The sequence below is a fragment of the Scedosporium apiospermum genome (genome assembly GCF_000732125.1).
Source record: "Scedosporium apiospermum strain IHEM 14462 chromosome Unknown SEQ_SAPIO_0110, whole genome shotgun sequence".
Classification (NCBI taxonomy): Eukaryota; Fungi; Ascomycota; class Sordariomycetes; order Microascales; family Microascaceae; genus Scedosporium; species Scedosporium apiospermum.
This window is the reverse complement of record NW_015971811.1, coordinates 1,949,267-1,971,224: the sequence shown is the minus strand read 5'-3', so window position 1 is coordinate 1,971,224 and position 21,958 is coordinate 1,949,267. Positions and strand designations below refer to the sequence as shown.

Below are 21,958 nucleotides of genomic sequence, written 5' to 3'. Positions count from 1 at the left end.
GCTGGACCTGCATGCGGATGGCCTGGGTCTCCGATCAAACTCAGCATTTCCAGTTGGCGGTGGCCCTCCTTTCCCAGACTTCGGTCTGGAATCCATATCACGTGAAAACTCGATTCATTTTTGGTGGGGTTCACCTCTCGGTCCCGTCATAGTATTTGTAGCTTCAGCTGATTCCAGGAGTCGATTTACATCCAGCTTGCTCTTCTCCGCCATCAGTCTTAACTCTTCCCATCTTTCGTCGATACCATGTGAAAGGAACCCTCCGACATCTCCTCGCTATAGCCTTGCCATCGTCCCTTCCAAGCATCACATTTATGTCGCTTTCTTCTGAGCTTATGGGTGTTCGTCCCTCCACAGATCGCTACTATCGAATCGAACTGTTGGAACATTTCTGGCCTCGGACTATGGGCCTTCCCTCAACCAGACTAAAGGAGAGTGCAGCTTTGATGCCAGGATAGCACAATGGCCACGATAGAACCGCGCCTAATTCACCTCCTCAACGATGCCACGACACCCAATCTCCCCTCTACGGACCTCCCGCCGCTCCAGTCATCCGGTACCTCTCGGCATCCCGATCGACTGCCTCCTCTCGAGCCCGATGCGAATATCCAAGCCGATAAAAACTCTATGAATTCTACGCTTCCCCCTTACCTCCTTGACGACAGCACCAATCTGAGGATCGGGAGGGCGGATTCGAGATACACCATCTTGGATCGTGGGGTTGGCGTTGGAGCTGCGTCCCACTCGCTTCGCCTCCTACTTGGAGAGACATCAGCACCGGATTCGTCAAGTCCTTTAAGCAAAATACTTGGAGACGGCGTAGATGGGTCTGACGAATTATCTACAAAGAAGAGGCACCGAGCGATCGCAGTCAAGGATGACTTTGTCCAACTGCCCCAACCTGTGAAGAAGCAGAAGGCCACTCAGCAGCAGGTTATGCCCCCCATTATCAACGGGTTACTTGAGCCGCCTCCAGATGCTGCGTTATTCCCACCCATTTCATCGAACTCCTTCAATGATAATGACTTGAACCTCAACCTGCTCCGAGAGTTTACGAATGTCAACGAGGATCGCAACGCAGCCACGGGATTTCGTGACCCAACGAAACCTCTAGGTGTGAAGACCAGGAGGCGATCGACGAAGCCCCGCAGGAAATGGACGGAATCGGAGACTAAAGATCTTCTTCTGGGCGTGAATCGGCATGGAGTCGGCAAGTGGACGACGATTTTGGAGGACCCCGATTTCAATTTCAATGATCGCACCGCCGGTGATTTGAAGGATCGATTCCGGACATGCTGTCCCGATGAGCTCCGCACAAACCTTCCGAGGAGACCCAAGCCACCCGGAAAATCCTCTTCTTCGACTCGGAACCCTGGACCCACCAACCGAACGAAATCAAAGGCTAAGACCGGTCTTCTGTCCGAAAATATCTTGATCGCTACGGAGGAGGAGGAGGCAGAACCACAGGCATCTGCGGGCGAGTCGGCGAGTGATATGCCTCTAAAGAAAAAGAAAAGCCGAGCCCACCGCAAGAAACTAGAGGATTTGGCGGAGCTAGGGATCCACGGACCATTCAAACGTTCACGCCGCAGAGAGCGGAGGCCGTTCACAGAACAGGACGACAAGGAAATTCTAGAAGGCCTGGATATCTACGGACCGGCATGGACTAAGATACAACGGGACCCTCGGTTTAGTTTATCCAGCCGACAGCCTACGGACCTGAGGGACAGGGTCCGCAACAAGTATCCGAATGTTTACCAACGAATCGAGAAGGGCCTATTCCAGATTAAGGACACCAACCCTGGGAATGAATTGCTGGAACCGTCGGTAAATATGACGATAGAGAACTCTCTGACCAAGGTTTCCTCTGGTCCTGTGGACACTCAGCTCAATCGGCCGAGTTCACGGGACGAGATGCTGAAATGGGGTGGTCCAGTTCAGGGTCCTGAACTGCCCGAGCTGATATCAATTGTCCCAACAACGGCCAACATTGGGGAGATGGATATATCCCGCTTTCTCGTCGATAACACTTCAGATTTACGGCCAAGTGGGAAGCAGGCGCTCCTCGGCGCTGTGTTACCATCACGGTCATCTTCGCCAGTTCCTGGAGGCCTCGCTTATGAGTAGAGAGATCTGCGCAATGCTTGAAAACGTTTTTTTTTTTTTTTTTTTTTTTCCTCTTTTTTTCCCCCTCTTCCGCTTGAGTAGCATAGAGATATGGTAGGAGAATGCTTGAAACCATTAGTGATGAATCAAAACCTGCACAGCCCGTAAACAGATATAATTCTATAAAAATGGATTCTGAAGATCTCATCGCGGCGGCTCTTCTTGCGGGTTGCCATGGTCATCAACCTTTGGTGTCGCGTCCGTGAACACTAGATTCTCAAGGCGCTCAATATTCGCCTCCTCCTTCCGCTTTAGAAGTCTGTTCATACTACTACTGCCTTTTACGACTAGCTTGATCATAGCAACCAGCGTATATGTAGCATCGTTCCCCGCATTGTAAAGGTAGAGCTCCTCGTGTGGGCACCCAAGACCCGTCAGAACACTTCCTAATGAAAAACTTGTAAGCGGCCCCGGCAACCTTGTCGGCTCGCATTATGCCCGAAGACTGATAGCGCCACTCTAAATGTGTCGACGACTGCCGTCACGGGAGCGACGTTGAATATGTCGACACCTAGGAGCTGAATGATTCGTAAGTCGTCTGTCACGGAAGGACCTACAAGGACGATGTTGCGAAGACGAGCGTGGCGGCCAGTCGGCGGATAGTCTTGGTCCTTGACCTGGAGAGCTTTAGCGATCACGGAACGGAACTGGTCCTGACCGATGCGATTCGTCGGGGCAAATATGCATCGCCGGCCAGGTATCAATCTCTTCGCCTTGACGGGGTATTTAGTAGAGAATTCCTGGGTTGTAATGAGATCGTTGAGGCTCTTTCTCGGGCTAGAGTCTCTCAGATCTCGTGTATCAAGAATGGCGATGCCGCATCCTTCAGTCTTGAACTTGTGCATGTCCCATCGGTCCTGTCCTGGCAATTCCAGATCGATCGAAATAATCACGACATCCAGGGAGGAGAGTTGTCCAGAATTTGGTGTTATTCCTAAAATTGCCTTCAGGCGTCCAATTCCGCCACCCTTCCCAATCTTAATTGGGGGTAGGTCGGCAAACGGAGAAGTTGAAGCCATCGTGACGGTGACGTAAGTGGTGTATCGGTCCTTGGCGATTGTAAAAATGAGGGACCTCAGAGCAGCGCAGTTTTCAGCGGGTCAGTGGTACACTGTACTGCCTGAATATAGCTATGCCCACTTCGTAAGTCGTATGGAAACGACGGTAGGCTAATAGTTGGCAAATTCGAGCATTGATGAACATTGATGGGGTGGGAAGCATGTGCTTCTCGATGCTGTATTACCATCACAGTCATCTTCACTGGCTCCTGGAAGCCTCACTTATAAGTAGAGAGATCCGCGCAACGTTTGAAGGGCCTAATACAACCCCTGAGTGAATGGAAATGAACACAATATCTGAGCCTGATCCAGTTTCCTAAGCATTCTTAGTTTGAATTGTTCCTCCTTCGGAGTTCAGTTTAAGGACAACGGAACATCCCGCTTAGTCATCAACAATTTTATTAACCCTACAATTGCACTCGTCGAGTTTTGGCGGCTCGTCCAATTTTTCTCACGTGATTCGAAACATCAGAAACCCCACCAGCCAAAAAAATAACCACACAAAAAAAAGAACTTCGAGATCTCAATTCAACCACGAAACTTCTGATCTACTAACCCCATCACCAACGCCCAGCAATCAAAATGGCCCGTGGAATGTAAGTCGACGCCGCCTTGCTACACCGTCTAATCTCGATATATCATACCTTTCGGCCTTGAGATTCGCTCTTCGCCGCGGAGATGCGTCGCAATCGCGCGCCTTTGAGCCTCGTACTAACTATCTCATAGCAAGAAGCACCAGAAGAGACTGAGCGCTCCCAGCGCTTGGATGCTCGACAAGCTCGGCGGAACCTACGCTCCTGTTCGTTGAACCCAAGATTGTTTCGCTCTCCAGAAGAGGAAGAGAATTAACAATTGCTATAGAAAGCCGGTGCTGGTCCTCACAAGGCCCGCGAGTGCCTCCCTCTCATCATCTTCGTCCGAAACCGACTCCGATATGCCCTCAACTAGTGCGTTCTGCCTCGTTTTCGCCGTGAGAAAATGAGACGAACTTGCTAACGAATGTCTGCTTTTAGCCGTGAGACCAAGGCCATCGTGATGCAGCGCCTCATCAAGGTCGACAACAAGGTCCGAACCGACATCAGCTACCCCGCCGGTTTCATGGACGTCATCACCATCGACAAGACCGGCGAGAACTTCCGTCTCATCTACGATACCAAGGGCCGCTTCGCTGTCCACCGTATCCAGGCCGAGGAGGCTGAGTACAAGCTCGGCAAGGTCAAGCGAGTTCAGCTCGGTCGTGGTGGAATCCCATTCTTGGTCACGCACGATGCTAGGACGTGAGTTCTGTCAGACATCATTCAGCCGTTGGATCAAGCTTTGGTCGATTCGAAGTCACCCGACGAATACAAGATTGGAGCTTTATTTGACGGCTGTATGTCATGCCCTTTATCCCCCCAGTCTGCTAACGGTTTCATTCTGCCTCGTAGTATCCGCTTCCCTGATCCTCTTATCAAGGTCAACGACACCGTCAAGATCGATCTCGCCACTGGCAAGATCACCGACTTCATCAAGTTCGACACTGGTGCTCTCGCTATGGTTACTGGCGGTCGTAACATGGGTCGTGTTGGTGTCATCACCCACCGTGAGCGCCACGACGGAGGCTTCAACATCGTCCACCTCAAGGATGCCCTCGACAACTCGTTCGCTACCCGTGAGAGCAACGTTTTCGTCATTGGTACCGAGAAGCCCTGGATCTCCCTCCCCAAGGGCAAGGGTGTCAAGCTTACTATTGCTGAGGAGCGTGACCGCCGCCGGGCGCACGCTGCTGCTCACTAAAGCATAAAAAAAAAGCTATGTTTATAGGTAATGGGGTATCAGTCTCTTTACACACACGGGCCATGGAATTGAATGAGCATTAAAAAAAGGCGTTTCTGGTTGCCTGTTTGATTTCGTCCGAGTCAGAATCAGCGTTTTCCATGCGAGAAATAGAGATGCCACACGGGGCAAGGTCTCTGCGGGAAGAGACGCAATTGACTCTTCGAAAAATTGAGTGACTGAACTTCAGCTTTTTGTGAACAGAGTGCCCACGCAACGTGATAAAACAAGTGATTCGCGGACAAGACCATCCCAGGGTCATTGTTCGCTTTAGTCCCAGAGCCTATAATCTGCACCCCTTCGAACCCGACTCCCGATCATAACCTCCATCAACCTTCATCCCTTACCATTGTGTGGAAAAACTCCTGGCCCCCATGCCAGCCACAAAAGCCCTGCAGCATGATAATCTATAAAGACAGAGTGATTCGTTTGCATCATGGACTAGTGTAATGGAATCGGAGCAAAGTTGCAGGAGATATGGTCTGATGGCATCGGGATTGAGAGAGCGATTATATTCTCATCTTGAGAGGAGCGTGGGGTAATGGTGACATCGGGACGAGATCAAAACAGGGTAGATGACCCAATCGCTGCCGACTTGGAGGATGCTGTCCCGCTCAAGATATTGGAGACTTTGCCTCCGAAGTCAGCGCTGACAGCCATTTCTGGTATCTAGCTAGGCCCGCTTACAGCACAGATGTTACGGATATTTACATTTGAGAGAGCGTGACCTGCTACGTACGCAGGTAATCCTGCTTTTACAGGAACATGACATTGCTAGGTTGTGCTCTCTCAGACCAAACTAGACTTACCGAGTGCAAACTCAAGAACAAGAAAAAGAGCGAGACAAAATCATCTTGCCAAGCCGCCTCGCTAGAGAAAGACCAGCCCTCCTCTCCTCCCGCAGATGGCCCAGCACCCTCGACATTTACCCCCGAAGGAACGATGGGAAGTCTGACATCGTTCCAGTCTGGCGGTGACTGCTTCTGGGGTGAACCCGGAACAGGCCTCAGCCACCGAGCTGCAGGGCCGCGCTTTTGGCTTTTCCATTAGTGAGCGATATGAAAAATCCCCGGTCTGTTTTCTCACCCCCTCCCTCTCACAGGAGGGGTGGGTCACCGGACAGCGTAGGGTTCAGGTGAGAAAAAAGAACTTGTGTCTCATAAGAGGTTTCACGGCGAAGTTGTAACGGATTCGGGATTTGCAGAGGTGAAATCGACGGTTGAGAGGGCGGGATGAGGGTTAAGAGATTATCGTGCTCCCCTTAACAAGGATCATCAGGGCGGCGGGCGTTGTTACCCTCTCCTTGGGCCTGGACCAGGCTAAGGGCGTGGGGGTTGAGCTGGAAAAGGACTCGGGGCGGAAACGTGGGCGAATGAGGGAAATTACGTCGTAATGTTCAAGGGAATATGCGTTGGGTGGCGTCGTTGCAAGCTGCACTGGTGGTCAAATGGTGGCGGTTTCATTCAGGGACGAGTCAATGTTGAGGTTGAGATTTGAGGTTGGCAACAGCAAGTGTGATGGAGGGACGTACTTCGTACCTCCACACGCTCTTGCTCACCGACTTCACCGATGTCAGATTAAGCTGCTCAGGGATCTGTAGGTCAGTCCACAACGTATTATTGACCTGCTTGATCGGGTACTATTAATGTAGCGTTTCCCTGGTTGGAGTCTGGGGTAATAAACTACGAAGTACTGCATCCGAAGGAGGTACATAGGCAATGGTTCTCGGTACCAACAGGCCCGCTGAAGATCCTTGACCATGCCGGATTCGACTCACATTCACGGGGTTCCAGCGACGGTAATTGCTCATTGACCGTTGTTGCAGAGAGAGGCACGAGTAATTGTTACCGCCTTCATCATTTACAGAAATACAAACGCGAAAAGAACTGCGAAGTAAAACGAGCGTCTTAATAACCCCTCGCCTAGGACTGGTCAACTTCACGTCGTGTTCGGATAAGTGCAGAAGGAGAAACATGCAGCAGCTGGTCAGATGTCGTCCCCAGAGCCGAGAAAGTTTATGCGACTGTCGAGTGTCGTGCGCAAGGAAGGGAAGCAAGCCGGGATAGATCGTCATGTTGGCAGACATACTGCACAATGTGCAAGTGCAGCAGCTGCCGGGGGAAAAGGGCCTTCGTGCCTGAGTCGGCTCTGGTGCCTTGGTTTGCCATGCCGTAGATGCAGCGGCTTGGACTTGCTAAGGATGTTCAAAAGCCCGTTTCCACAGTTGCAGGCGATATGAAGAAGGCAGTGGCAGCCGAGCAGGGCGATGGAAAAATTTGATTCCTAATCATCCGCGGACCTCAAGAGGCGGGACCACGTCATGTCGTCTCACCTCAGCTGCGGGGAGCATGGCCCCAAAGGTCGGTTAGGCAGGGTTGCTGAGGGGTTGAAGCAGACGAGGCGAATGAAACCGATGAAAGGAAAGTGCGGAGAGGCAGCTGTTGAAGATGCTGGTGGTGGTCTCGTGGGAAGCTGCCCGGAACGGAATGATGGATGGGCGTCGAGACAATTTACATGTAAGTGTGACTGGACAACCCGGGGAAATAAAGCCAACCGCAACTCTGGAGGGGAAGATGCATATGCTCTGCAGCATGTTGCTTGAAAGAGGGGGGACACGGTTAGAGACATTGGAGATTGATGGAGGGGGGAAGAGTTAAGCGAAGGTGATCATTTTCAGATTCATCGCGTAATGGATTCCACGACATGTGCTCCAGTAGTCGTGAAGAACGAGATTCCCGGTTCCAAACGCCATTGAATTGAGGGCGACCGGAGCAATTCTACCGAGCTACATTGCGCTCATGCTTCTACCTCTGTCGTTGTCAACCACCATTCGAGAGCCTCTCCATCGTCGCAGTTCCAGCTCTACATACTTCGCATGGAATAGTCCGAAGAGGGACAAGAGGTGGATCCAGTTTTAGGGTAGTATGGGGTACATATGTCTTGAGAAGAACATGAGCCAGGGGGTTTCGCGAAGTGGTTTAGTACCGACAACCGGACGACCTTTGACTTCCGAAGTAGCACTAGTTCAGAGTCCCTCCCGGGGTCAAGTCTGGGGTCTGGGGTATGTATCTGTGCCTATTTGACAGACGTGAACTTCGTACTCCATCGAGACGAGCAAGAAAGAAGCGGTGGCGGGAAGTGGAATGAAAAGTCGGTGACGGAGCTGAGCCTACGAGATATGGTCGGGGTCGAATTCAAGGCTCGAAAGTAGTACGATTGTAATAATGTGCGGTTGATATTGAAAAGCGATGACATTGTCGACGGATTATATTTGGTCATCAGGCCTCGAGATGCAGGTGGCCATAAGGAGGCCCAGGCCAAGCCAAGTCTGGCGGTAAGGGCGCTGGGGTATAAGGATGCAGGTTTCGGGAGAATGGGATTCACCATCACGATTATAAAACAAGATGAAAATCTTTGCGCCATTGACGTGCGATCGTTTGGACGGGGCCGGGTGGTGGCCTGAGGATCCGGAACTTCCAGAAGCGATCTTGTGCATCACAATTGAGAGCAGATGTGTCTTGGGCGGGTAAAGCTGGTGTGCTGCTGTTGCACTGCATCAAATATGACCATCCGGCAACATAAACTGGCAGGTGGTCATGCCGTTGGGATTTCAGAGATCAGTGATGGAGCGCGAGCGACCACTCCGTGTTAGTGGATTAGTGTGGGAGTTGGGATTTTGATCGCAATACTTCGTACTTCGTAATCAACTTGAACAATATCACTCTATCCTGGCTGGTGGTGACCTCAAGTCGTTCCTGAGTGGGCTGCCCATCGGGTGCTGCAACTAATATGATCGCTGATGCTGACGCTGCAAATTGTGTCTGGAACATTGAACTCTTCCGCTTCTCCACGGTCATGCCGACGCTATCCTCGATGTAATACCGAGCACCAATCTCGAAAAGTGGTCAATCTGGGAGGCTCCGACACAAATGGATTTGAATCTCGAGCGATGTTAATTACAGGGTAATATTCCGAGTCAGCACTGGCACCGAACAAGCCGCTTGCTGCTAGCCTCCAAACTCGAAATTACTTGTACAGGTACGAAGTACAGTCCAGTCCATCAGATGTCAAGTGGCATCAAGTGATGATGGATACCGATCCGTGTTGAAGCTCTTCTCAATCCAGGTTATTAGGCTCGGTAGTCGGACTTTATCTGCCACCTTATGTATCATCACAGTCCAGATGAAAGTGGTCTGTCGGATTGATCTCCGACCTTGCATGCACTTCATCGACAGGGAGCCAACAGCCATGATCGTGTATCTTTTTTTCTAAATTCCCTCTTGGCAGTCCCGCCTCGTTATCCCGTTTCCCGGTTTACGCGCAAATAGTCTGCGCTAGTTTATATCAAATCTCGATGCACGTCGTCTTAGTTCGACCGCTCCCACCAAACCTCCGATGAGACGAGAGTCGCTTCGCAGATCCTAGCGCGTGACTTCTTTTCGTCCTTTCCCGACGGGCCCACACTGACGAGGAGTCCCTGATCACCGCCGACCATTCAATGTTGTCTTTGAAGTTCGGCCATGATATGTACCGAATGGCACGGCGAGTCGTTTCTCGTCGGGCATTTCCGCTCATTCCACCATTCCAAACTCCCGATCGGACAAGCCACGCATAGGAAACAGAGATCCAATCCGGTTTTGGATTCCTCTTGGATTCCTCTCCTTCGCGTCAGCTTGAGGTATTGAATACTACTTTCTATGTCTTGCTTAGACCAGATAAGGGCCGGAAGCCGCCTGGCTGTCTGGCTGTGCCTAAGCCGCACACTGTTGATCACACATCGGGCACTGTTCCTCGTCACTTCAAGGTGGAGAATAAGACCAGCCCGACGCAGGCAAGAACTGAGCTCCTGCAAAAGGCGACTCCGTGATGGTTCATAGCCTATGGCAGCAGGCCGGATGCTGCCTCCGTCGTCACGTTGGCCTGGCGTTCTGGACTCTAGAGGTCGTAATACCCACAACTGATGGCATGGAGGTGCAATATTGTACGAAGCCGTCAATAGAAATCTACCTCCGCCATATTATTCCTGAAGCTCGGGCCAATCGCGGCTCCTCTACCCGTACGGTAGAAGCTGTCGATGCCGTTCGACGTTCGTACCTGTACGTGAAGTACAAGAGCCGCTCTCCAAGGGTGAAGCATGCGGCAATGAACATTGAAGTCCTTCCAGGAAGAAAAGTTTTTCCCCTTCTCCCCTTCGCCCCCTTCTCTCACTCCGTCTCATCTCACCAACAACGTATCAAATGCAAGCTGGAAAGGGTGAGGGAGAAATTGACGCATCTTGAGGGCGCCAGCCTTTGCATCTGCCATTTCTGGAATTTATCAACCTCCACGCCACTAAGAAACCAAGAAACCCCCCAATCCCACCCCATGCGTCCATCGATCCGTTCCATGATTCTTTGGACGGCTTAAATTGGGCTAGCTTTATCACCGTTTCTGCGTTTTTGGTTTCTCGTTTCTCGTTTCTTCGATTCAATCGCCTCCCACCACACTCTCACATTCCCCTCGCACACCTTTCTATCCCCACGCCCAGTGGTTACCGCCTCGGCCGAATTTGAAGCTAGTGTCTTGATGGATAGATTGAGCTCAATGTCCCTCAAAAAGTTCCAGAGAACAACATACCAAGTTGTGTATGTACAAAACCAATTTACATCCAGTTTGCTATGATTCAAAGTCTAAGCTCTACAAGAGCCCTGTCCGAGTCGGACCCGTCCGCCATTCCCAACTCCTCATTCTCTAGCGTCTTTGTCTCTCCGCTTCCCCTCTCTGAGTTCAACTATTCCTATTCTGCGAGGCCCCGCCTCGTTTCAACATTTCAATAAACAGACACTCTTGATTCCCTCCCACTTCGACGAGGAGACACTCAGGAGCTCCAACCCTACAAGGTAACCCCTTCCTTGTACACGCGCCTGCGAACATGAAGTAGTATAGATACTTGGCCGTGCATTCATTGTTTTGAGCTGCGTACCTGCCGTTTCAATGTTCGATTCACGCGACCCTCGGTGCATATCTCATCTCTCCTACATGCGTGTCGATGGTTTAAGAAAGAAAAGTTACCGTACGAATCCACTTGTTATATGTTGCGTGAACCTCTATACCGATTACAACCCTCTCGAAGATGTTTAGCCCAAATCCGTCCTGGTTCCCCTTGCATCCCCAGTGTCTACTCCGTACTCCGCCCTAACGCTCCTAAGCTCGTGTCTCCCCTGCTCAAGTCCGTACTTATGATCGTCATCACTCGGCAACTTCATCCACATCTTCCCCTTACTCCTCAGTCTTCAGCCGTCCTTGGTTGCGCATTTGCGAGCCTGCAGAATTTGCTTTTTGCCATCCGTTCTCGCTCGCCCCGTCCATAGGGGCTATATTCGCCTCCCCAAGTGACAAAAATATAACGTTTCTGAACGAGGGTTTAGACCTGATTGGACCAGGACTCACTCACAGACCTAACCCATACCCTTGGGATAATACCTTCGTACCAGTTGACGCATTCAACCACATCCAGCCGGGGTGCCTTTTTCCTATTTCCACCAGAACGTTTCTCTTCAACTGCAACCGGTTCCAGATTCGGAAGAGGAAACAGACCTCGTGAGGAAGGGAAGCAAGCCCAATCTTCCTGTGGTACAGTACAAAGCCCGCTTCATTTCAAATTCCACCTGCATCGGATCAGCTCCTTACTTTCCTTACTTTTAAGCCCAGTACCTCGAAAGCCACCGACATTTCTGGGCCTGAGCCTTTTTTTTTTTTTTTTTTTTTTTTTTTTTTTTTTCTTTTTTTTTTTTTTTTTTTTTTTTTTTTTTTTTATTTTTTTTTTTTTTTTTTTTTTTTTTTTTTTTTGTTTTTTTTTTTTTTTTTTTTTTTTTTTTTTTTTTTGCCCTTTCGAGGTAGGGTCTGCTGGTTGGGAGAAAAAAATATCGAAAAAGAGGAGGACGAGAACCCTGTCGAGGCAACGAGGCGTTCAAGATTCCCGGTCACCGCTTATAAAACTGTTCGTTTGAGGGTGAGAATTTTCAACTCTGGACTCGACATTTATCAGACCTGAAGCCGAGACGGGTTCAATGATTCACAGCTACCTTGGTAGTTAATAGTTCAATACTGATACTGGTTGGTATTATCGAGGGTCACAACCGTCAGAACCGTCAGAACCACCACACCACCAATCCACCACAGTGAAGCCCGCAATAGCAAACAGCGCCATTTCGAGTAAGCACCCACTCACTCGGATCTGGGTATAATACATCAAGACACCCACCGTTCCTTCCTCATCATCACGAAGCTAGCGTGAATCACACCGGATTTTTATTCGCCTTTTTACATTGACATTTTTGGTCGATGAAAACTCGTTGCTCCAGTCTTCCGGAATTTAGGCTTGTTCTTCTTTATCCACTGTCTCTAGAGCATCTCATTGATTTCAACCTCTGGAGGATCACTATTTAACGAGCCAGGCCCTCTCATCTTACACCTTCTACTGAAGACTGTCAACTAAATCTCAAAGGGGCCTGTCACCATCAGTCGGCCATTCGGTTTCGGAACTTCGTCTATACTGAGACAGCTGGTCTTTCATCGGAAAATAAAATATCAACCTAGTTTTCTCTTCGATTTCGCATTCCCCAGCCAGGAAACTCACTCGTCGGGTAGAAAGGTGAGAGACACCACACTTGTAACAACTCGTCGGTGACTCGACATCATTCGCCACCCCCTACCTATATAGTACATACTGCAGCAGCTTTCCACACTTTTACCAATGTCGGTGGGCAACTGCGCACGACCGCTCCTCCGTTCTGGCCGAGCGGCCTCTCGGTCGATATCCCACAGGCAACCAATCTCCACTTCGGGTCCCCGGTACTCCCAAACTTCAAACAATGCGGGCTCTTCAGCACCGCAGTCCTCCAAGTGGACGGGATCTTCCGTCATGGCCGTGGCTTTGGGTGCTGGAATTGCTGGATGGGCAACTGCTTCGCTTAGTCCGGAAACCGCATTCGTAGCGGGTGACCTCCTGCCTCGTCTCGGAGGTCACAAGACTCTGTTGGACGCCGGAAAGCGCCCTCGCTATGCAAATTTGAAGGACATGGAAAAGGTATCATCAAAAGTCTTCAAAAGCCTTCAAAATTGAAATAGCCATGTGAACAACGAGACAGTATCGTCTGACTAACCCACGTTTTCAGGCGCTGGACGAAATCCGGCAGGCATTCGGCCACGAAGACATTATTTCCACGGACCCGGAGGACTTGTATGCCCATGGATACTCCGAGTGGTCGACCACGAACCCAGATGGCCTCCCTGTCGCCGTAGCGTATCCGCGCTCGACCGAGGAGGTGTCGATCCTAGCTCGGATATGCTACAAGTACCGCGTGCCAATCATCCCCTACTCCGGAGGATCCAGTCTCGAAGGCAACTTCTCGGCTCCTTACGGAGGTATTAGTGTCGATTTCGCCTTTATGGACAAGATTATTCAGTTCAACAAGGATGATATGGATATTGTGGTGCAGCCGAGCATTGGGTGGCAGGATTTGAATGAGCAGCTTGCAAAGCAGGGAAGTGGACTTTTCTTCCCCATCGATCCAGGTGAGTTTCTTATCCTCCTCTCCTTATAATTTATGATTTTTCAAGTGCATTTTCATCGCCTCAGTTCATACAACGATGAGTTTTCTTATGCTAATCAAAAGAAACCCACGGGAATTAGGCCCGAGTGCAAAGATTGGTGGCATGATTGGAACCAACTGTTCTGGAACTAATGCCGTCAAGTATGGCACCATGAAGGACTGGGTTATCAACCTGACAGTCGTGCTAGCAGATGGCACGGTGATCAAAACGAGACGTCGACCGAGGAAATCATCCGCGGGCTATAACCTTAACGGCATTTTCGTTGGCTCCGAAGGCACTTTGGGACTGGTAACCGAAGGTATGGTTTCGCAACTACTCATATTATGGGCATTCCTGTTGGGATACTTCCGTTTTAGCCAATGTAAGAGCTACTAACAAGACACTCTCGCACTCAGCGACCCTCAAGCTTGCCGTCATCCCGGAAGATCTCTCGGTAGCTGTAGTCCCCTTTCCGTCCATCCGCGACGCAGCCTCTGCCGCCGCCGAGGTAATGCAGTCCGGTATTCCCGTGGCCGCCATGGAGATTATGGACGAAGTCCAAATGAAGGTTGTCAACATGGGAGGCGCCACCAAACCTCGGACGTGGAAGGAGCAGCCCACGCTCTTCTTCAAGTTTGCCGGTACCAAGAGCAGTGTCAAGGAGAATATCAACCAGGTGCAACGAATTGCCAAGGCGCACAAGGGGGGAAATTTTGAGTTTGCCAAGGACGAGCAGGAGCAAAAGTTGTTGTGGTCGGCTAGGAAGGAGTCTTTGTGGTCGATGCTTGCCCTGAGAAAGGATGGAGAGGAAGTTTGTGAGTCGTTTTCCTTCACGTTTTCGGTGTATTTCCCTCTCCCTCTTCCCCCTCAACTCTCTGATGCTAATGTTTGCATGTAGGGAGCACCGACGTCGCAGTACCCTTCAGCCGACTTGCCGACATCATTGAAGTGAGCAAGAAGGAGATGGATGACCTCGGCTTGTTCGCCAGCATACTCGGCCACATTGGAGACGGCAACTTCCACGAGAGCATCATTTACAACCGCACCAAGAAGGAGGAGCGCGACAAGGTCGAAAAGTGCGTCAAGAACATGGTCAAGCGCGCCATCGACATGGAGGGCACCTGTACCGGTGAGCACTCTGTTGGATGGGGTAAGAAGGACTCGCTCCTGCTCGAGGTTGGTCCTGATACTCTTGGGGTGATGAGAGCGATCAAGCGGGCTCTAGATCCGCACTGGATCATGAACCCTGGAAAGATCATGGATGTTCCTTGATTCCTTGAATCTTGGGGCGACAATCGATATGGCGCTGGGAATGAAACGGTGTATAAATTTGACACCGTCTCTTGTTTCACGGGTTACTCAAAAAGAGGGCTTTGGAGGATTTCTCTTTTCTTCATTTTATTGTTTCGTTTGTCCTTTTCCTTCTCTCCCATCATAGCATTGGTTTCAAGGGCATAACAGCATGAGCATTGGGGTGTAGAAGGAGGCCTATCTTCTAGGACTCGAAGGTATGGGGCGACCAGCGTACAAGAAACTTTCAATTACAGTCTTTATTCCGCATTTCTGGGCCCGTTACTACATGTGTTGTATGAGAAGATGTTTTATGACTCTGTTTGCACCCCAGGATCAAGAGAGCAAACAACATCAGCCACACGAATCTTGTGTATGGATTAATCTATCTGCCCCGTTGCAGGGATGGACGCCTTGGATTTGTTACACAGGCCTCTATTCCCTCCTCCCTTCTCCTGCAGTTTCACGATGCTTATATCTTCCATAAATCACTCCATAGCGTCTTGTCGATCTTCTTAAAGTTACCTGCCCCAGGGCTCTAGTTTCTATCCTTGACCAACCTGAGAGTGAATATTGAAATAATTGAGATTGAGGTTCGGGTACCTGCCTCAACTCAATCAGCCTCCTCCCTTCCTCCACAGCACCTTCCTGATTTCACAGATAAAGATTCATTATTCCCATTATTCCCATGACTCCTCAAATTTTGAGTCTATCAAATCTCATTGATGCTGACCTCATCGTAGCTTCCTTCCCAATCCCTTAGATCTCCCAAGGTGCCGCCTCTACTCTTCTCCTCTTCCATTTCCAATTACCAGTCTTCTTCTTCTTCTTCTTCTACCTCTTGTTTCCCCCAATCCCCTTGAACCACATCAAGGAATACCCTACTGCAGTACTACAGCTGATCATCTCAATTCCATCTGAGAAGTAAGTGCCTGTGACGAAGGAATTCCCAGTCATATACCAATTCATCTGGTATTATCTCATCCTCAATATTTCCTTGTTGGACAAGTTCTATGCCTCCGCAGCCCATCCACCTAACTCTTAGCACACCCACAACAAACACTTCACACTTCACACTTCACACTTCACACTTCACACTTCACTCGCCTAGAGGAGCTAGCATCGAAACAGCCATTCCCTCACATTTATCCAACCCTCGTCTCCCTCTCTGTCTCAGGTTTTACCTTCCAACCTAGACTCAAAAAGTCAAGGGGAACTTCCTCTCCCATTGGCTCCTGCTTCAGAACCGCCAGCCATGGCGATTGATGGAAGCGGGGAGACCGGTGGCAGTGGCCATCTTGGGGTTTTCAACCCTGCTCAATCTTCAGGTAAGACTTCTTACACGACGGTTTTGACACGGCCACAGTCGACTAACCGGGGACATGCAGGGAGCCCCGACGACCCGAAAGCTGAACTGGGAGGGCCCTCTTTCAGAAAGAATGCATCAAGGACTTCTGGCCAAAAGGCAGATAGGATAGAGAATGGCAGTCACCAGTTTGAGGCCGCTGAAGCCGGTCAGTCAACCGATGTTTCTCCCAAGGACCAGGACCAAGACGAGGTTTTAGTCAGCCTTCTTTCTGGTCCTCCAGGCGAGGCTGAGTCCAAGGTACCCGAGTCTCAGCCCCATTTCTCAGACGAGCCCTCATTCAAACGGGCTGGCCTAGTGCCAACTGCACCAGATCCAGACTGGAAGAAGTGGCCTGAGTTGACCATCAGACTCGGAAATATACCGTATTCGACACTTCCGCTAGACCTATATCGAACCCTGGAAAAGCATGGGGGCAAGATAATCTTCGCCGAAGTACTTGAGGATGGAAAAGGCTACTGCAGGATCGGAAGGGTACGGTTCAGCCCTCCGCCGGCCAAGGCCTTTTGGGAAAAATCCTTCATATGGATGCGCTCAGCTGGCCAGAACTGCAAAGTCCTTATCGAAGTCGAGCCACCCAAGCGAATGATGGATAGCACGGTCAGAAGTCCCATCAACGCTCGCCTATGGTACAGCAGGATCAGCAAGCTGAGCCCTATCTCTTTGGACTTCGGTGTTATGCTCGGTGACGCTACCATGCTACGAATGAAATCAATCGAACGCGAGTTCACCCCCGAGAAGGATGGGGGGCTTCAGCTCACCGTCGATCTCCTTCGAAAGCAGATCGTGGCTTCATTTGGAGTCAAATTCGCAACGAGGCCTACGCAATTCTACAAGTTCGTCTTGGATTTTCACCAATTAAAGAAGATTCACTGGCGTAAAGCTGGCCCAACTGCCTGGGAATTAACCATTCCACTCGACTATCCTCCTCATTACTTCTGGAAGAGAACAAATGTCGAGGAAACTTTCGCCAAGAACGCGACGGTTTGGACGGAGGGATGTCTGTGGTACCGAGTTACCGACATTGCGACAGACGCAGGTGGTATTATGTTCCGTCAACTCTCGCCCTATGACTCGCAGGAGATCACAGATCCGGCTTTCATCCATCTTGGAAGGTGGACAACTTTCAGGTTCATCTTGGAAGAATGCACGGAGTTGACCACCGTTCTTCAGGCTCTTGGGGATTTCAACGTTAACATCGATTCCGAGACGGAGATAAAGGTGGACAGCCGCCTATCGCCTCCATTCTGGACACTCGCGAATTTAGAGCCTGAGATGCGGCGCGACTTAGCTGATAAGTCTGAGACCCTCGCGAAGATCATCGAGACATCATCAACCATATTAGACAAGATGCCGTTCGAGATCAGGTATCAGCTCGACGTATGCATATCTCGCGGTGCGCTTTCAGAATATGCTATAGACCCCGAGTTTCTGGAAAAACTTGGCAGTCTTGACCCGAAGGAGGCAAGACGCATTCTCGAGTACGTCGCCGACAACGAAGAGCGTATTAGCGACCCGATGTCAATCTTCGAAATGGATGAAGATACCCCCTTTAGGATGGAAGCCCTGAGTCTGAGGGTGCCTCACTATTGCGTGGTGACTCGGAAGGTTATGGTGACCCCGACAGGGGTGTACTTCACCTCGCCAGGCCTTGAGATCGCCAATCGAGTTCTCCGGAAGTACAGATCTCTACAGGACCGCTTTATTCGTGTTCAGTTCACTGGAGAACTTTATGAAGGCCGAATCTATCCTCGAAGTGAGAGCGAACAGGACGACGAGATGTACAAACGTGTTCTTCGCGTCCTCACACGCGGCATTCGAATCGGGGCACGCCACTACGAATTCCTAGCTTTTGGAAACTCGCAGATTCGGGAGAACGGTGCTTACTTCTTTGCCGGCACAGACGAAGTTTCTTGCGATAGTATCCGCGAGTCAATGGGTGACTTTTCTCGCATCAAGACCGTGGCCAAGTATGCCGCTCGCATGGGACAATGCTTCTCCACGACCAGAGAAATTCGAACCATCAGCATTCCAAAGATTCGCCATGTCAATGACATTACGAACAAAGCAGGCTACTGCTTTACTGATGGGGTGGGTAAAATATCCCAGTTCCTAGCCAAGATGATTGTCCAAGAATTGGGGATGGGCTGTTTGGAAATCATTCCCTCGGCGTTTCAATTCCGCATGGGCGGATGCAAAGGTGTCCTCGCGGTCTGGCCGGACGCTAAGAAGCGGGAAGTGCATATTCGGGAGTCCCAGTTCAAGTTTCCCTCCAAGTTCAATGGTCTTGAGATCATTCGATGTGCACAGTTCGCCGTTGCCACCCTGAACCGACAAACCATTACCATCTTGTCCTCGCTGGGTGTCAAGACGGAGGCGTTCCTTACCCTGTTGAACATCCACGTTGATAAGCATAACAACGCTCAACTTAGCAGCCGGGATGCCATCACTCTTCTTCGCCAACAGGTAGACGAAAACCAGACTACTTTGACATTGGCCGACATTATCCTCCACGGTTTCAAAGAGCCATCCGTGCAAGAGCCATTCATAGTCACCGTTCTCAACCTGTGGAGGGTCTGGTCTCTCAAGCTAGTCAAGGAGAGAGCGAGGATCCCCGTAGAGAAGAGCGCCTTTGTCTTGGGTTGCGTTGACGAGACTGGGACACTTCGAGGTCACAAGAAGTCTACGGAGGGCTCAACTAGACAGGGCCGGGACTTGCTACCGCAAATCTTCCTCCAAATCACGGACAGTGAAGACCAGAGGAATGCAACTGTTATCACGGGCGTTTGCATCATCGGTAGAAACCCATCTCTCCATCCAGGAGACATCCGAGTGGTTGAAGCAGTCGACGTGCCAGCCCTCAGGCACCTTCGTGACGTGGTCGTCTTCCCAAGCGTAGGGGACCGTGATCTTCCGAGCATGCTTTCCGGAGGAGACCTCGACGGGGATGATTTCTTCGTTATTTGGGAGCCGAGTCTCATTCCACCCGAGTGGAACTATCCGCCCATGGACTACCAATCGCCGAAACCGAAGGAACTGGATAATGATGTTCACGTAGCTCACCTTCAGCAGTTTTTCGTCCGGTACATGAAAAACGACATCCTCCCGACAGTTGCCTTAGCCCATCTGGCCCACGCAGACAGTTTCGATGATGGAGCCAAGAACGCAAAATGTAAGTTTCCCCTCCTAGTTAGGAATGAATGAGTCTAACAAAATGGGGTTCGTCTGAAATATAGGTATAGCACTCGCCCACATACATTCCAAGGCCGTCGACTATGTCAAGACAGGTGAACCGGCAGAAATGGATAGATCGCTCAAGCCGCGTCGATGGCCACACTTCATGGAGAGGCGAGCTCCTCGTGATATGACGTATCGCTCTAAGAAAGCCCTTGGCGTCATCTACGATGCTGTGTGCAACGTAACCTTCACCCCTAGCTACACCGAGTCGTTTGACAAGAGAATCTTATCCAAGTGCCCGAAGGATAACGCACTTCTCAAAAAAGCTCGCCAAATCAAGACTCAGTACGACATAACTATGCGAAGGGTGCTAGGCCAGCGCGAGATCGCCACCGAGTTCGAGATCTGGTCAGGTTTTGTCCTGTCCAAACCCCGGGTCGGCAGTGCGTATAAAGTTCAAGAGGAGGTTGGCCGACAGTACGCCACTATGAAGCAGCGATTCCGTGAGCTCTGCTATGATGCTGCGGGCGGGAACTCAGAGGAAAAGATCGACCCTTTCGTCGCAGCAATGTACAAAGTTACCGAGGAGGAAGTGAAGATTGCCCTTTATGAGCGCCGGGATACCACAAATAGCGTCTCAAATGGGCCGAAGCATAAGAAAATTGATGCTAAGTCGATGCCGCTCATCAGCTTTCCTTGGATCTTTCACGAAGTACTCTGCCGGCTGGCAACTGGAAGGTCCGCGAGGACGCAGGCGGAAAAGCCGACCGAGCCCCCCGAGGGAGTTGACCAGGATCAAGTTACTCGTCTGAATGATGGAAGAATCATTCATCGCGGCGAGGTCCTGAACCTTTTCACCTCGATGGAGGATGAGGACGAACTTGACGATGGCTTATTTTATGCCGAACAGGGACCTGAGCAGGCCGATGCTTTGGAGTCCGCGGAACTCGCCGATCAGGTAGTAGAGGTGGCTAATGGTCAAACCGGTGGGAGCGAACAGCTTGTTGAACTCCAAGTGGATTCGGATACGCAGGATTCTCCCATTACGCAGGCACAAGCGGATGATGTCGTTTTCGAGACAGATGGCATACTTATTGACATAAGCGAACCCCCTCAAATGCCGCAGCAGCAGCCCCGATTGACAATGAGCTCGTTGCGACCTAATACTGAGTTTTCAGTATCCGGGTCACTGGAGAACCAGGGGCCCCAAGTTGAGCAATCGCAGTCGAATACTAGGCCCGAGCTAACAGATAGAATCCTCGTCGACATAGAGGATAACGGCCTAGAGGAGGAGACGGAGCTGGCCCAAGTTGAACAATCGCAGTCGAATACTAGGCCCCCCGAGCAAATGGATGGAATGCTCATCGACATAGAAGACAACGGCCCAGAAGGCTCAGTCAGCGGACCACCAAAGGAGAGTGCTCTATCACTCTTGGCTGAGCTGATTTATCAGGGAGACGGAAATCAACAGGAGCCGGACAACCAGCTACAACCGGATCCATTGGTCTCCACGTCAGAGACATTGACAGATCTAACGAATGTGCCAAATGGTGATCTAGTTAATGAGGAGCAGGAAGATAGCCCTGGCCTCGAAGGAGGAGAGAATGTGTTGATAGACTTCGAGTCTCCCAAGAAGGTAGCAGGCCCCCACAGTCAGAATTCTATCGTAGAAGCACCACCTCCCTGGTTTGCACAAACTCGCGAAGAGCAGCCACTAACTGAAAGACCCATCCAGGTTAAGCTGCCCAAGGCAAGTTGCTACAATACGAACACTGGCTAGAAGCCACAGTTGGAAAGCGAAGACGCAGACGAGACTTTGAACGACAACCATGCCCAAACGGAATCTGATACCAGCACTATACTCATCGATATCACTCCAGTTATGAAGCATGCAGGGCGTGAGACTCCGTCGACTAATTCGCCTAATATCAAGCTCATGGAGGAATTCTTCATGACCGCCAGTGTTATGATGGACAAGAGTCAGTTTGAGGGCGGTGATTCAGGCTCCCGATTCGGCAAGGGCTCGACCAGTAATGGCGTGAGCTCTGACACCGAGAGAGTGTGGGGAGCAAATATAAATGACAAAAAATGCGAGGGGGAGACTGCAGAAGACTCGGAGTCGAAAGGCAGGGTGTGTATCGACTTGGACCAGCCTGTCGCCGACTCGGATGTCCTTCGGGGTACTCATCCGAAGCGTCGAAGCCTTGAAGACACCGAGGACAAGACCTTGGAGTATTCCTCATCGATTACTCCTGAGATGTTTGAGGTCTGGTAGTTGAGATTCGAGGGCAGACAATTTAGTGGCTGGTTGATTAGGAGGAGAACTATTTGCCCGCTCTGCAAGGGACTCTTTTTGATCCTCTTCGCTAGTTTGTTGACGTCGACATGGATGCATTGCAAGGTATTTTAGAGGCCGCAAATTTACTTTTTCACACAAATGTCTGTTCTCAAAATCCATTTTTCTCCTGACGTGACTTCTCGACCCTCGTGCTGCCAGAACGATTAGTGACAT

The 21,958-nt window shown here is 50.6% G+C and overlaps 4 protein-coding genes and 1 pseudogene across 4 annotated transcripts; 4 read left to right on the top strand and 1 right to left on the bottom strand.

Annotated features, from left to right (window-relative positions):
• Window positions 1-462: 462 nt before the first annotated feature.
• Window positions 463-2,127, top strand: SAPIO_CDS7477 (annotated as a pseudogene; the record flags this gene model as incomplete).
• Window positions 2,128-2,310: 183 nt separating this feature from the next.
• SAPIO_CDS7476 (uncharacterized protein) lies at window positions 2,311-3,185 on the bottom strand (the record flags this gene model as incomplete). Its single annotated transcript, XM_016789334.1, has 2 exons — window positions 2,311-2,517; window positions 2,724-3,185. The coding sequence occupies 2 exons, from the start codon at window positions 3,183-3,185 to the stop codon at window positions 2,311-2,313; spliced, it is 669 nt and encodes a 222-aa protein (XP_016641161.1).
• Window positions 3,186-3,806: 621 nt separating this feature from the next.
• Window positions 3,807-5,000, top strand: SAPIO_CDS7475 (uncharacterized protein; the record flags this gene model as incomplete). Its single annotated transcript, XM_016789333.1, has 5 exons — window positions 3,807-3,820; window positions 3,951-4,023; window positions 4,086-4,171; window positions 4,238-4,501; window positions 4,652-5,000. 5 exons carry the CDS (start codon window positions 3,807-3,809, stop codon window positions 4,998-5,000), a joined length of 786 nt encoding a protein of 261 aa, XP_016641160.1.
• Window positions 5,001-12,774: 7,774 nt separating this feature from the next.
• On the top strand, window positions 12,775-14,885 carry SAPIO_CDS7474 (uncharacterized protein; the record flags this gene model as incomplete). The annotated part of the gene is made up of 5 exons (XM_016789332.1): window positions 12,775-13,107; window positions 13,196-13,595; window positions 13,714-13,932; window positions 14,030-14,428; window positions 14,512-14,885. The coding sequence occupies 5 exons, from the start codon at window positions 12,775-12,777 to the stop codon at window positions 14,883-14,885; spliced, it is 1,725 nt and encodes a 574-aa protein (XP_016641159.1).
• Window positions 14,886-16,158: 1,273 nt separating this feature from the next.
• Window positions 16,159-21,721, top strand: SAPIO_CDS7473 (uncharacterized protein; the record flags this gene model as incomplete). Its single annotated transcript, XM_016789331.1, has 4 exons — window positions 16,159-16,231; window positions 16,292-19,441; window positions 19,506-21,082; window positions 21,227-21,721. The coding sequence occupies 4 exons, from the start codon at window positions 16,159-16,161 to the stop codon at window positions 21,719-21,721; spliced, it is 5,295 nt and encodes a 1,764-aa protein (XP_016641158.1).
• Window positions 21,722-21,958: the final 237 nt, after the last annotated feature.